At 66.9% G+C, this 12,251-nt stretch overlaps 2 protein-coding genes across 4 annotated transcripts in view; one reads left to right on the plus strand and one right to left on the minus strand.

The window, feature by feature from the left end:
• The window catches only part of FANCA (FA complementation group A), a 34,631-nt gene extending 32,984 nt beyond the window's left edge, over positions 1-1,647 (minus strand). For 2 of the 3 annotated variants that reach the window (XM_068411370.1, XM_068411369.1), the window contains exons 1-3: positions 1,608-1,647; positions 1,131-1,240; positions 294-366 (exon numbers count right to left, since the gene is read on the minus strand). In XM_068411370.1, coding sequence (XP_068267471.1) covers positions 294-366; positions 1,131-1,240; positions 1,608-1,647 — 223 coding nt within the window. The remainder of the gene's footprint in view (positions 1-293; positions 367-1,130; positions 1,241-1,607) is intronic. The other variant, XM_068411371.1, reaches the window with a different exon arrangement.
• A 4,516-nt stretch (positions 1,648-6,163) lies between these two features.
• SPIRE2 (spire type actin nucleation factor 2) lies at positions 6,164-12,242 on the plus strand. Its single transcript, XM_068411453.1, has 15 exons — positions 6,164-6,380; positions 8,449-8,486; positions 8,707-9,066; positions 9,286-9,366; positions 9,447-9,611; positions 9,694-9,780; positions 9,936-10,059; positions 10,156-10,325; positions 10,420-10,570; positions 10,691-10,824; positions 11,229-11,363; positions 11,435-11,502; positions 11,598-11,625; positions 11,778-11,893; positions 11,976-12,242. The coding sequence occupies exons 1-15, from the start codon at positions 6,164-6,166 to the stop codon at positions 12,184-12,186; spliced, it is 2,085 nt and encodes a 694-aa protein (XP_068267554.1). The 3' UTR covers positions 12,187-12,242.
• The last annotated feature ends 9 nt before the right edge of the window (positions 12,243-12,251 follow it).

Raw genomic sequence — 12,251 nt, forward strand, 5'->3', positions numbered from 1 at the left:
GTACATAAAACAGGGCAGAACAACCAGAGGCAGAGGTGGAATGTCCTTGCTAAACAGATTCTTGCATTTTAGTCTTGTGGGGCTCACAGTAACGCTTTCAAACAATCAAAATATTTAACGAGCAGACCTTGCCAGTGGTGTCACCACCAGACAAGTAAGAAATGAGTAGCCAAATGGGAGACCAGAACAATGAAAAGAAAGTAAAACTGGGATTGCATTTAACAGGCAAATATTCAGTACATAAAGAAAAGCTCTTTCCCACATCTGTCTCCAATAGATACTCATTCACTCACCTATAAATGATTCTGACGATGCTTCCTGGTGCTCTCCACCACTCTGTCCACCTGGCTTGACTGAATCTTCCACCTGGAAGCCAAACAAAAACATAACAGTCTTAGATGTCTGTTACACACATTTACAAACCTGTTCCCCCCTCATTCCCAGGGGCTGGAGCAACTGAAGTGAAATTAACACCAAGCTCCCCCAGGGTCCTGGTAAACCAGAGATTTCAGGGCACCTTACCAGACGTAAATATTTGATGAAACATGTCAAAATGTCGGATCCTTTTCTAGTTAAATCCCCTTTTTTCTTTTTATAAAGACAAATATTCTTTACAGAAAGAAACATCCTTGTGGCTGAACTGTGGGAAGTATTTGTCTAGTCACATTATCAAAATCTCTCCCCAGTATGTGAGGAGAAGGTAGAACGTGGCCAAGTCAGGATGTCGGCTCAACCATCCATAGCAGAAATGGTTGGTAATTCAGAGACAACCCAACAGTCTTTCCTGATTTTTTTTTTTCCTATATTCACAAGAAGCCAGTTCTGACCCCAAGAAAAAGGTGCTGGATTTCCTTTTGTCCCAAATCCAAACCATGCTTAACCATTTTTAGTCTGTAACAATAAAACATGCAGGAATAAAGTAAAAAATATCTCATTTATGCAACACAGACCTCTAAACTTCAGCTTAGTCCTACAGTGCTGTTTTTTTCTTTTCACTTACCATAAAAACTCTGTTCCCAGGACATTCATTCTACGGTTGCCCTAGGAAGGACCCTGGTGTAACCCACCTCCAGCTGGGACCCCCTGCGACCCCTAGCCTGACCCCTACACCCCGAACCGCCCGCTCCTACCTCCAGGAGGAGGTCGCTCAGGTTCTGATGGCGATCCAGAAGGCGCAGAGCTGCTTCCTGGAGCTCTGCTCCGCTCCCGAAGATGCTTTTGCGTTTCCTGGCTCTCCCTGCTGAGAAGTTGGGATTCCTTTTATAACCACAGCTTGCTCCCACAGCCCCCCCGAGGACACCTCCCTCACTCTGCTGCTTCAGCACACGTCACCGCCATGTCCCCCAGCCCGGACGTACCCAGCAGGCCCCGCCATGTCCCCCCCCAGCCCGGACGTACCCAGCAGGCCCCGCCATGTCCCCCCATGTCCCCCCCCAGCCCGGACGTACCCAGCAGGCCCCGCCATGTCCCCCCCCAGCCCGGCCGTACCCACCAGGCCCCGCCATGTCCCCCCAGCCCGGACGTACCCACCAGGCCCCGCCATGTCCCCCCCCAGCCCGGACGTACCCACCAGGCCCCGCCATGTCCCCCCCCCAGCCCGGACGTACCCACCAGGCCCCGCCATGTCCCCCCGCCCGGCCCCGCCATCACGGCAGCCCCCGCCCGCTTCCCGCCAAACCAACCAACCCGCCCGCCCTGCGCCGCCATTGGCCGCCCGCGGGGCAGGCCCCCTCCGCCCATTGGCTGGAAGAGCGGCGGGGTCCCGCCCACCCTTCCGCCGTCTTGGTAGTGGCGGAGGCGGAGGCCGCCATGTTGGGGAGGGCGGTGGGTGGTGATGGGGGGGGGCGGTGGGACACGGGGGCCACGCAAAGAGGGGAACGCACTCTGCAAAGGCGTGTGGGACAGGGGTGGGTGGCCCAGGCTGCAGCCACGACACGGCTGCCAGAAGGGCTGTCCCCTGGCGGGAGGGAAGCCCCTGGGCATCCGCCATCTCTCAGGCCTCTGCCCGGTGCAGCATCCCTGGGACCCGCTCCCAGCTCCAACAGCCGCAGCATTTCCCCGCTCCCAGCCTCAGCTTCCTTGCAGACACGTCTCGTGGTGAAACAGGCCCCTCACAGCCCAGCTTCCCGCCCAGGGAAGGGGACAAGAGGAGGCTGCAACTCCAAGGGCAGAAAACACCAGCCACACGCACGGCTGGAGGCAATAAAGGTCTCAGAGGAAAAATTCCCACAGGGATTTTCTCTCTGATCCTGCCTGGAGATGAGCTGCTGCTGTTTAGCTGCCGTTAGCGTGGCAGGAGGCGGTGATTCGTTACCAGGATGGCAGCAGAGGGGCAGGGGAACGTCCCCAGGGTATGCACCATCAGGCAGGCTGGCTGCTGTTTGCAGACGTTGGAAAGGCTGTGCTGGAATTGGCCGGGGGATGGTTTATTGCAGAGGGGGTGAGTCAGCAGCACTTGCTGAGAGCCGGAGAAAACCCTTCCCGACAGCACCGGCAGCAGGCGAGGCTCCGGCTCTGGTGCGATGGGCTCCTGGAGCCGGCCTGCCACTTTGCCAGGGAGGCTGCACCGAACCTCGGCTCGGAGACAGCGAGTGAAACCCTTTCCAGAATCACCTTTCTAAATCGCTTTTAAGCCTCAAAGCCATCGTTGAGCTTGTGGCAGCCCCAGGTTTTGGAGGGGCACATCAAAGAGGGGCAGATTTGCCCCCTCTGTGAGCTCCGGTGCTGGCTGGGGAGTCAGGGGAGCCCCGAGCTGGCAAAGCAAACCCAAACCTCTCCCACAGCAACCCCGCAGATGGTGGGGACAACCTAGGCAGGGGACCGGAGGACACGGTGACGGCTGCGGGAGCTGAGCCCGGGGGGCTGAGCTGAGCTCCAGCCGCTGGGACACATCCCAGGAACGTGGGGGCTCAGGGCCACTGGGATGACCCCTGTCCTCCCCGAGTGTCCCTGGCTCCCTCCCGTGTCCCGTTGGTGCGTTGGTGCGGTGCCACGCTGCGGGCAGGGACGCCATCGCCCACGGCTGGCAGCGGGACAGCGAGTGTCCCTGTTACCGGTGCTGCCGGCAGGTCTCTGCGGCCGCGTGGCTTTTCTGGCTCGCTATATTTAATCCTTCGCTGCATTATCTGTGCAGCACGCCGAGTTCTTGCAGTCTGCTCGGAGAATTGCTTTTAATTAAAATATTAATGAAGAAGACTGGAAAGGAAATGGAGATATAAACGCTCTGATTCCCTCTCTGCCTCTCCAGCCCCCGAGCCTTTGCAGCGCCTTGCTCTCCTCCCGCAGCAAGGCAAGAAAAACCAGGGGAAACCATCACCGTGATGGCCAAACTGATGAGAAACCCTGCAGGGAGGTGCAGCCAGGAGCTCGGCGTGGTGACACCGGGAAGCCCCTCGCACTCGGGCCACGTCTGAAGCCAGCACGCAGCGCGTGACGTGAGCAAGCTGCCCTGTGAAACGCTCCCTCCTTTCCTGGCCCCCCGCTTATTGCAGCTTCTCAGGGAGGTGGGACAGGAGCACCCAACCCCACGGGTGCCCCGTGCGCTCACCGCCGGCTCCGGTGGCTTCTTAAGGAAATTTTTGGCACGTGACAGATGAAACCCCGGTGCAGGCTGCCGGGGAAGGGCTCTGCCCTCCGTCCTGGCTCCGCGGCCGTCTCACGGGCATCTTGTCCTCCTTCAATGCCAAGGCGGGCAGGAGCTGGGCGATCTAACCCTCCCGTAGTGCTCTGCAGCCATTCCCCAACCTGTTCATTTTTTTCCCCCCATTTCTTTCGTTTTTAATTATATTCCCCCTATGCACAGACACACTTGGCTTCTGATTTTTTCCAAGACGGTAGCAGCTTTTAATTACATCTTGATTTCACATTAATTACAGTTCTACCCAAAGCAAAGGGCTTCGTGCTTTATAATTCAAATGCATTAATCCTGCAGGTTGGGTTATCGCCGCCTTCAAACGCCGCGCGTCCTCCCCGCTCCTGGCCCCGGCGGTGCCGCCCTGGCTGTGTCCGGAGGCGCTGGCAGGTGTGTGCCAGCAGCCACCTCGGCCCGGCACGGACCCTCTAAAGTCACTTCCTAAGCAGGCTCCGAAGCCGGCTGATTAGAGGGTAAATGTTGCCTTCAAATCTCGCTTGCTGGTGCGGGAAGGCAGAGCCAGACGTCAGCGTCGCAGCCAAGAGCTGCTCCGGGGGGGCCGGAGCCGTGCGGCTCTCCTGCGACGTGCGGGTCCGGATGGGGCTGAGGCGGGCACTGTAACGACCCCCTGCAACGTGCTCCTGCCCCGGTGACGGTGCGTTTGGGTAACCCCAGAGGTGCACCGACACGTTGGGGTGTCTGTGTCCGTCCTCCCCCTGCCCAAACCCCGGGGCACCGCGCAGGGCTGCGCTCCCAGCCGTCCAGCTCTGTTCTCCCCTTTCCCTCCCCGAAGACGGAGCTGACACCGCTCAGGTTCTCTGGGACGGGCACTGGAGGGCATTTCTCTTCCATGGTCCTGCTGGCACCGTCCCAGACTCTTTGCCAGAGGTGTCCAGCCCCGGGGCAGCTCTTTGGCTGTGTGGGCTGGACGAGCATCCACATACCAGCGTGCTGGCTCCATCCCTCTCCCAACCCTGCCAGCACGGCTCCGGGATCGGCCCCAATTTATGCTCATGGGTTAATGGAGCTGAGACAAGGGTTTATGGAGCTGAGACGAGGGTTTATGCTCCTTCCATCATGGGAATGGGAAGCTCATCATGCCAAGAGCTGTAGTTTGCTCCAGCTGACCTTTCACAGCGCGCCGGCTGTCCTCTCTGCTCTGCCTGGGCTGTGTTTCTGGAGGCACCATCCTCCCTGCCCCACGGGTCCAGGGGGACCTGCTGGTGCCCGGGCACGAGCCCGCTGTCAGCCCTGTGCCACACCATCCTTTCCTGGCGGCTGTGGGACTTCGTCCCCCCACACCGTGTTCCCATGGGACATCATCTCCCTAGAGACCAGCTCCTCATCCCAGCACCTTCCGCTGGCTTCTGCCCCTCCTCGCTGTGCCCACACCCTGCCGCGGCCTCCTGAGCTCTTCTCTGTCCCTCCCAGGGAGTGCCACCGTCCCTGCCTGGCCCCTTCCCTCCACCGACTCCCCAGCCCGGCCAAGCCGAGCCCCCCAGGGCTCCCTCCCTTCCCCACTGCCCCGCAGCCCCCGCAGGGGTTCCCAGGGAAGGGTCCCTGCCCTCGCAGGCAGCCGGGAGCTCGTGGCCCTGTGTGCCCCGATGTCCCCCGGCCCTGAGGCCATCGTGTCCCTACACCTGCCCGCCCCACGCGTGGCACGTGGGTTCCGTGGGATGGCCACCCGGGAGCCAGGCGCTTCCTGCCACTGGGCTGGGGCCGAGCCATGGGCCAGGGCCACCTCGCAGGGGGCAGGAGCCACAGCCACGTCCCCGGTGGGGGGTGTCCCCCAGCAGCGCCCTGCACCCCGCACCCAGCCCCTCCTGCACCCCGTCACCCGCGCCCTGCGCCCAGCTGTGTGCCCTGCACCCTGCACCCCGCGCCCTGATCCTTCATCCTGCCAGCCTGGGCGGGCTGTGCCGAGCTGTGCCATGCCGTGCCATGCTGCACCGTGCCGCACCGTACCGTACCGAGCTGTGCCGGGCTGGGCTCAGCCGGGCCGTACAGAGCCGAGCTGTACCGTACCATGACGAGCCGTGCTGTACCATACCATGACAAGCCGTGCCGTGCCATACCATGACGAACCGTGCCGTGCCGAGCTGTACAGTGACAAGCCGTGCCGTACTGTACCGTCACGTAACGTGACAAGCCGAGCCGTGCCGAGCCCAGCCGTACCATACCGTGACAAGCCGTGCCGTACCGTAACAAGCCATGCCGTACCGTAACAAGCCATGCCGTACCGTGACAAGCCGTGCCGTACCGTGCCGAACCGTACAGTGACAAGCCGTACCATACCGTACCGACCCGCGCCGTGCCCCCCCCGGGCGCCGCCGCCTCCGTCGCGCCGCCCTCCCGGTGTGCGCCCCCGGCGGCGGCGGCGGGCGGTGGCGCAGGCGGGGCCGGGCCGCGGAGGCGGGGGCGGTCCGTTCCTCCGCCAGCCGCTCCGCTCTGTTCCGCTCCCCCCCGCCCCTCCGGGGCCCCGCCCGCCCGTGCGGCGGCGGCGGCGGCGGCGGCGGCGGCGGGGATGGGGCGATGGCGCGGGCGGGCGGCGGGGCCGCGCGGGAGCTGTCCCTCGAGGAGGTGCTGAAGTGCTACGAGCAGCCGCTGAACGAGGAGCAGGCGTGGGCGCTCTGCTTCCAGGGCTGCCGCGCCGCCGCCGCCGCCGCCGCCCCCGCCGCCGCCCCGCTCCGCACCGCCGACATCCGCCTCCGCGGAGACGGCACCGTCGTCCTCCCCGCGCCGCCGCCCGGTAAGTGATGGCTGCGACGCCGCGGGGAGACAGCGCCCGCGCGGGGGTGGGGAGCGCCGGCACCGGGAATTACCGGCACCGGGGCTCACCGGCACCGGCAGGGGGTGCTGCACCGCGCCGCCCGCCCGGGGTGGCGGAGGGATGGGGGATATCGGCAGTAGCGGGGGGGGGGCACCCGCAGCGGCCCCGGCGGGAGGGACCGGCACCGGTGGAGAAGGACCGGGACCGGCAGCAGGGGAAGCGGCACCGGCAAGGTGGGGGGGGCAGGCACTGGCGGCACCGGCAGCAGGGCACCGGTGCGGCACTGGGGGCACCGGCTGCGGGGGTGCGGCATTGGAGAGACTGGGCGAGAAGGCTGGCACCGGGCGGCAGTAAGGCGGCACCGGCAGGGACGGGGGCGAACCCCCCCGGCCCTGGCAAGGGGGACCGGCATCGGCATCGGCACTGGCACCGCCGGGACCATCGCTGGCACTGCGGGTACCAGCGCAGGTGGTGGCCGGTGACTCGGGAGTGCAGGGCTGGTGTGGCACCGGCACCGGCACTGGCAGGGCCTGGCCGGGCGATCCGGTGAGGCTGGACCCGGGGTGTGGGGGGCTGTGGGGTGCCCATGGGTGCGGGGCTCACCGGGCCGGGACCCACCGTGGGGCTGCGGGACACTGAGCCTGTGTGGATGGGCAGGACACATGGCAGGGACAGACAGACAGACACGGGGACACGCTGGCACACACACGGGCACACGCCTGCACACTCGGCCCCCGCGGGGGACCCCGGCCGCAGCCCGGTGTGTCACAGAAGGACCCCAGCCCGGTGTGTCACCACAGGACCCCAGCCCAGCCCTGGGGAGTGGCACTTCGGGCCGCACCGTCCCTGACCTTCGGCCCCGGGGCCGCGTCCCCTCAGCGGGCGGCTGCCGCTGCGGGCAGGGCCGGGCACGGGGCCGGGCTGTCGTGGGGCTCGGCCGGCTGCCAGCCGCGGTGCCGGGTGGTGGCTCAGGGCGGTGTGGAGCACCCTGCGCCTAATGACAGGGCACGGCAAATGGCTTCACCTGCGTCACCCCGTGGGGATGCCAGCGCGCCCGGGGACGGCACCCGGTGCTTGGTGCTGTCGGGGCAGTGGGGTCTTCTGGGGGCTCACAACCGGACAGGGACGCTGCGGTGTCACTGCGTGTCCTCGCTGCCCTCCACGCACCGATGTGGCACGTGCCCACGGCTGGGCACGGTGTGGTCACACCAGCTCCACTGGTCGCACATGGCAATGGCCCCACGCCCTTCCCAGAGCCACCACTGCCTCTGTGCCAGAGCCAGTGCCACTGTGCCACCTCCTGCTCCGAGTCCCTCCCGTGCCAGCCGTAGCCATCTCCCCAGGGATGAATCTGAGCCCTTCACTGCAAGGCCCAGAGCTGGAAGGGCTCTGGGTGCTTCCCAGCCCTGCTGCAGGTGGTGGCACCGGCCTGGCACACGGCCTGGCAGCTCCATCTGGGCACGGGGCCAGATCCGGGCTGGGCAATCTGGCAGCGTCCACCTGCACCTCTCCACTTCCCCGTCCCCTGGGAAGTCCCTCCTCTGCTGTCCCCAACGGCTGCGGGGAGCTGCTGGGACCAGCCGGGCTCAGCACCCCTGCTTGCCAGTGCCCACGCTACCGGTGCCCACCCTGCCGGTGCCCACGCTGCCAGTGCCCACAGCCCAGAGGGGTGCAGGGGGCATTTCCCCGTGGGTGCAGAGCTCTCAGCTTCCTCCAGCCCCAGGAGTGAGGGGTAAAGGGGTGATGTTGCCGCCCCGATGTGCCACCGTCTCACAGCTGGCACTGCCCGATGCCGAGGTGAAACAGCAGGTCTGGTCCCCACTGTCCCATGGAGCTGTGTCCTGGGACTGGCTCAGGATGGGACTGGCTGGCGACGGGCGTCCTGGCTTGGGGTAGGGGCTGCTGGGGATGGGACTGGCTCAGGGTGGCCCCGCTGGGTGCCCCACAGCCGGGGCCGGGTGGGTGCAGCATCCCAGGGGTGTGGGATGGGGGGATGCTCAGTGCGGGGCTGCGGGTGCCAGCGGTGACTCTGCCCTCCTCCCCCCAGAGCTGCCCCCGCTGCTGACGCCCTCCGCCGAAGCCCAGGTACGTGGGGGCCGGACGCTGCAGCTCCTGGTGACACGGCCCGGGTGCAGGGTCCTTGGGTGGGCACTGCCGCCTGCCCCCCTCACCCTGCGGTGCCGGGGTCCTGGGGCGCAGAGGGGGGGACCAGCCCCAGCCCCGAAGGCTGGGGGGTGTAGGGGGGCAGCTGGTGCCGGCGGTGCCGGGGTCCGGCCGGGGCGCAGCCGGTGCCATCTCCCCACAGATGGTGCAGTCATTGGGCTTCGCCATTTACCGGGCGCTGGACTGGGGGCTGGACGAGAACGAGGAGCGGGAGCTGAGCCCGCGCCTGGAGCAGCTCATCGACCTGATGACCAACAGCGACTCGGAGGACAGCGGCTGCGGCACGGCCGACGAGGGCTACGGGGGGCAGGAGGAGGAGGAGGAGGGGGGCGAGGGGCCGCCGCGCGCCGTGCGCACCTTCGGGCAGGCCATGCGGTGCTGCGCCGTCCGCCTGGCCGACCCCGCCGGCGCCCAGGCACACTACCAGGCCGTCTGCCGGGCGCTCTTCGCCGAGACCGTGGAGCTGAAAGCCTTCCTCGCCAAGATCCGTGATGCCAAGGAGGTGAGTGCTGGCTCCGGCGTTCGGCCACGCAGCCTCTCCCAGGGCGCTACGCCGTGGCACCGCTGGGTCCTGCGCCATGGCACTGCTGGATCCCGCCTGCACTGGGCTCATAGTGGGGATGGGGATGCTTTGGGGGTGCCCATCGGTGCTGCAGCCCCCACGGCACGGTCCCGGCCAGCCCCCCGGTGCTGCCGGTGACAGCGCATCGTGCCGCGGCAGATGCTGCAGAAGCTGAAGGAGGACGAGGAGGCGGAGGAGCGGCCGGCGGCGGAGCTGGGCAGCCTGCGCAACACCGACTGGGTACGGCGGCGCGGGCGGGCGCGGGGGCTGTGCCGGGGCCGTGCGGGGGTGACGCCGTGTCCCCCGTCCCCCCCTGCCAGGCCCGGCTGTGGGTGCAGCTGATGCGGGAGCTGCGGCACGGCGTGAAGCTGAAGAAGGTGCAGGAGAAGCAGTTCAACCCGCTGCCCACCGAGTACCAGCTCACGCCCTTCGAGATGCTCATGCAGGACATCCGCGCCCGCAACTACAAACTCCGCAAGGTCATGGTGAGCCCCCACGCCGTCCCCCCGCCCTGCCACCCATCAGCGCTGGCACTGACGCCGCTGCGGCCCCTCTGCCCTCTCCCAGGTGGATGGGGACATCCCCCCCCGCGTGAAGAAGGACGCCCACGAGCTCATCCTTGACTTCATCCGCTCCCGGCCCCCCCTGAAGCAGGTGGGTGCAGGCACCGGGACCCCTCCATGGCACAGCAGTGCCCAGCCGGGGCTTGGCAGGCCCCATGGGTGCCGTCCCCTCCTGGCTGGGCACCCCGAGGGTGGGTGGCCCCAAGCTGCAGCTGCCGTCTGAGGTCCCGTCCGTGTGTCCTGCAGGCATCGGAGCGGCGGCTGCGGCCCCTACCCCAGAAGCAGAGGACACTCCACGAGAAGATCCTGGAGGAGATCAGGCAGGAGAGGAAACTTCGGCCCGTGGAGACGCCGTACCGCGGCCAGAAAGGTGCCAGCGTCCCCTCCCCGCTGAGCTGCCAGTGACGTGCCCGGCACCGGGGCAGGCCCCCATGGTGCCAGGACCTACCCCCGTCCCCGTCCGCAGGGTACAGCTCCCTGCCCTGCATCCCCCACGCCTGCTCGGGCCGCCTGGCCTCCAGCTCCTGCCTCGAGCTCTCCCGCTCCCCGGCGAGCGCCGCGCCGGCACGGCCCCGGCCCCGCGTCCTGCTCAAGGCGCCCACCTTGGCCGAGATGGAGGAGATGAACATCTCTGAGGCGAGAGAGGGGAGGGGAGGGCAGAGGGGACACGGGATGTCCCCGGGGACACATGGGATGTCCCCGGGGTGACACGGTCCCCACGGCCTCGCAGGAGGAGGATTCTCCGGGCACGGAGGTGCCGCTGAAGCGGGACCGCTCCTTCTCGGAGCAGGACCTGGCGCAGCTGCAGAGCCAGCTGGGGGGCGGCCAGGCTGCGCCCCCGGAGCCGGAGCCGCTGCAGCCTGAGCCCCGGCCCCGCTCAGGTACCCGCCGGAGCTCCCCAGCCCCGCGCCACCCCCGTCCCCCCGTCCCCAGGGTGGCTGTGGCCAGAGGTGGCACCGGGCAGCGTGGCCTTGCCATGGCCTCCCCGTCGCTCCCCGCAGGCTCCGTCCCCGCCAGCTGCCACCCGCTGCCGGCCGGCTCAGTACCACCCCGGGCTGCCCTCGGCGCTGTGGAGGAGAGGCCGGAGGATGGATCTGGTGCTGCCCCTGGCACCAGCTCCAAGCACCTCTGGCTGGTGAGTGCCAGCGGCGGGGCCAGGCTGGGCTGGGGACACCGGGGCTGGGGACACTGTGTGAGCACAGCCATGGGCACACGACAGCCTGGCACGAGGGCACAAGGTGGCCAGGGGGTGCCCGTGGCTTCCCTGGTCCCTCTGCATGGGATGGGGGACATGAGGCACGTCGTGCTGTGTGCCCTGTGCCCGTGCCAGGATGCTCTGCCCGTGCCAGAGACACTCTGACCGTGCTGGAGATGCTCTGCCCGTGCCGGGATGCTCTGCCTGTGTTGGGGATGTTTTGCCTGTGCCAGGGTGCCGTGCCCATGCCACGAGGCTCTGCCCAGGGCACAGGGATGCTTCGGGCCGTGCCCTGTGCCACGGCTCTATGGCAGACCACGCTGATGACCCCTCGTCGCCAGCAGGAATTCAACCACCCCGTGGAGAGCCTGGCCCTCACCGTGGAGGAGATGATCAACGTGCGCCGGGTGCTGGTGAAGGCGGAGATGGAGAAGTTCCTGCAGAGCAAGGAGCTGTACAGCAGCCTGCGGAGGGGCAAGGTGGGCACCGGGGCCGGAGGGGCTGAGCGCTGCCCGCCCGGCCCCCGGCTCTCACCCCGCTCTGCCCGCAGGTCTGCTGCTGCTGCAGGGCCAAGTTCCCCCTCTTCTCCTGGCCCGCCGCGTGCCTCTTCTGCAAGCGGTGAGCGCCGCGCCGTGCCATGCCGCGCCACGGGGCTGGGAGGGTGGCGGGAGGGTGCCCGTGGTGGCCCTGCTCACCAGCCTCTGTGTCCCCAGGTCTGTCTGCAGCTCCTGCAGCCTGAAGGTAAGGGAACCACTGCGTCCCTGTCCCTGTCCTGCCCTGTCCCTGTCCTGCCCTGTCCCTGTCCCTGTCCTGCCCTCTCCCTGTCCCTGTCCTGTCCCCGTCCCTGTCCCTGTCCCTGTCCCCATCCCGCCTGATGCCCACACACCCGGCAGATGAAGATGCCTTCCAAGAAGCTGGCTCATATCCCTGTCTACGCGCTGGGCTTTGAGAGCCTCCCAGGCTCGCTGCTGGCCAAAGCCCTGCCGCTGCGGAGGAGAGAGACCTTCCAGTGAGTCCCACAGCCCTCAGCCTTCCTCCCCGCTCCTCCTCCACCTCGGGCCGGGGCTGACAGGGGTGCCCTGTGCCGGCAGCTCGCTCCCGGGCACGTGCTGGCGCCGGGTGGAAGAGGAGTTCCCCCACATCTACGCCCAGGGCTCCGTCCTGCGCGACGTCTGCAGCGACTGCGCCGGCTTCGTCACCGACGTCATCTGCTCCAGCCGCCGCAGCGTGGCCGTCCTCAACGCCGCGCCGTGCCGCGCCGCCAAGGCCCGCTCCCTCTACGGCGACTCCTGGCACAAGTGAGGGGCCTGGCACGGGGGTGCCGGCTGCCCCAGCGCAGACCCCGCTGGCACCCAGCTGTACATATA

This window comes from Nyctibius grandis, chromosome 12 (genome assembly GCF_013368605.1).
Source record: "Nyctibius grandis isolate bNycGra1 chromosome 12, bNycGra1.pri, whole genome shotgun sequence".
NCBI lineage: Eukaryota > Metazoa > Chordata > Aves > Nyctibiiformes > Nyctibiidae > Nyctibius > Nyctibius grandis.

Coding starts and splice junctions, on each gene's coding strand:
- SPIRE2 (XM_068411453.1), top strand. CDS start 6,164: ATGGCGCGGGCGGGCGGCGGGGCCGCGCGGGAGCTGTCCCTCGAGGAG. Junction 6,381..8,448: donor CCTCCCCGCGCCGCCGCCCG/GTAAGTGATGGC, acceptor TCCTCCCCCCAG/AGCTGCCCCCGCTGCTGACG. Junction 10,571..10,690: donor TGAGCCCCGGCCCCGCTCAG/GTACCCGCCGGA, acceptor CGCTCCCCGCAG/GCTCCGTCCCCGCCAGCTGC.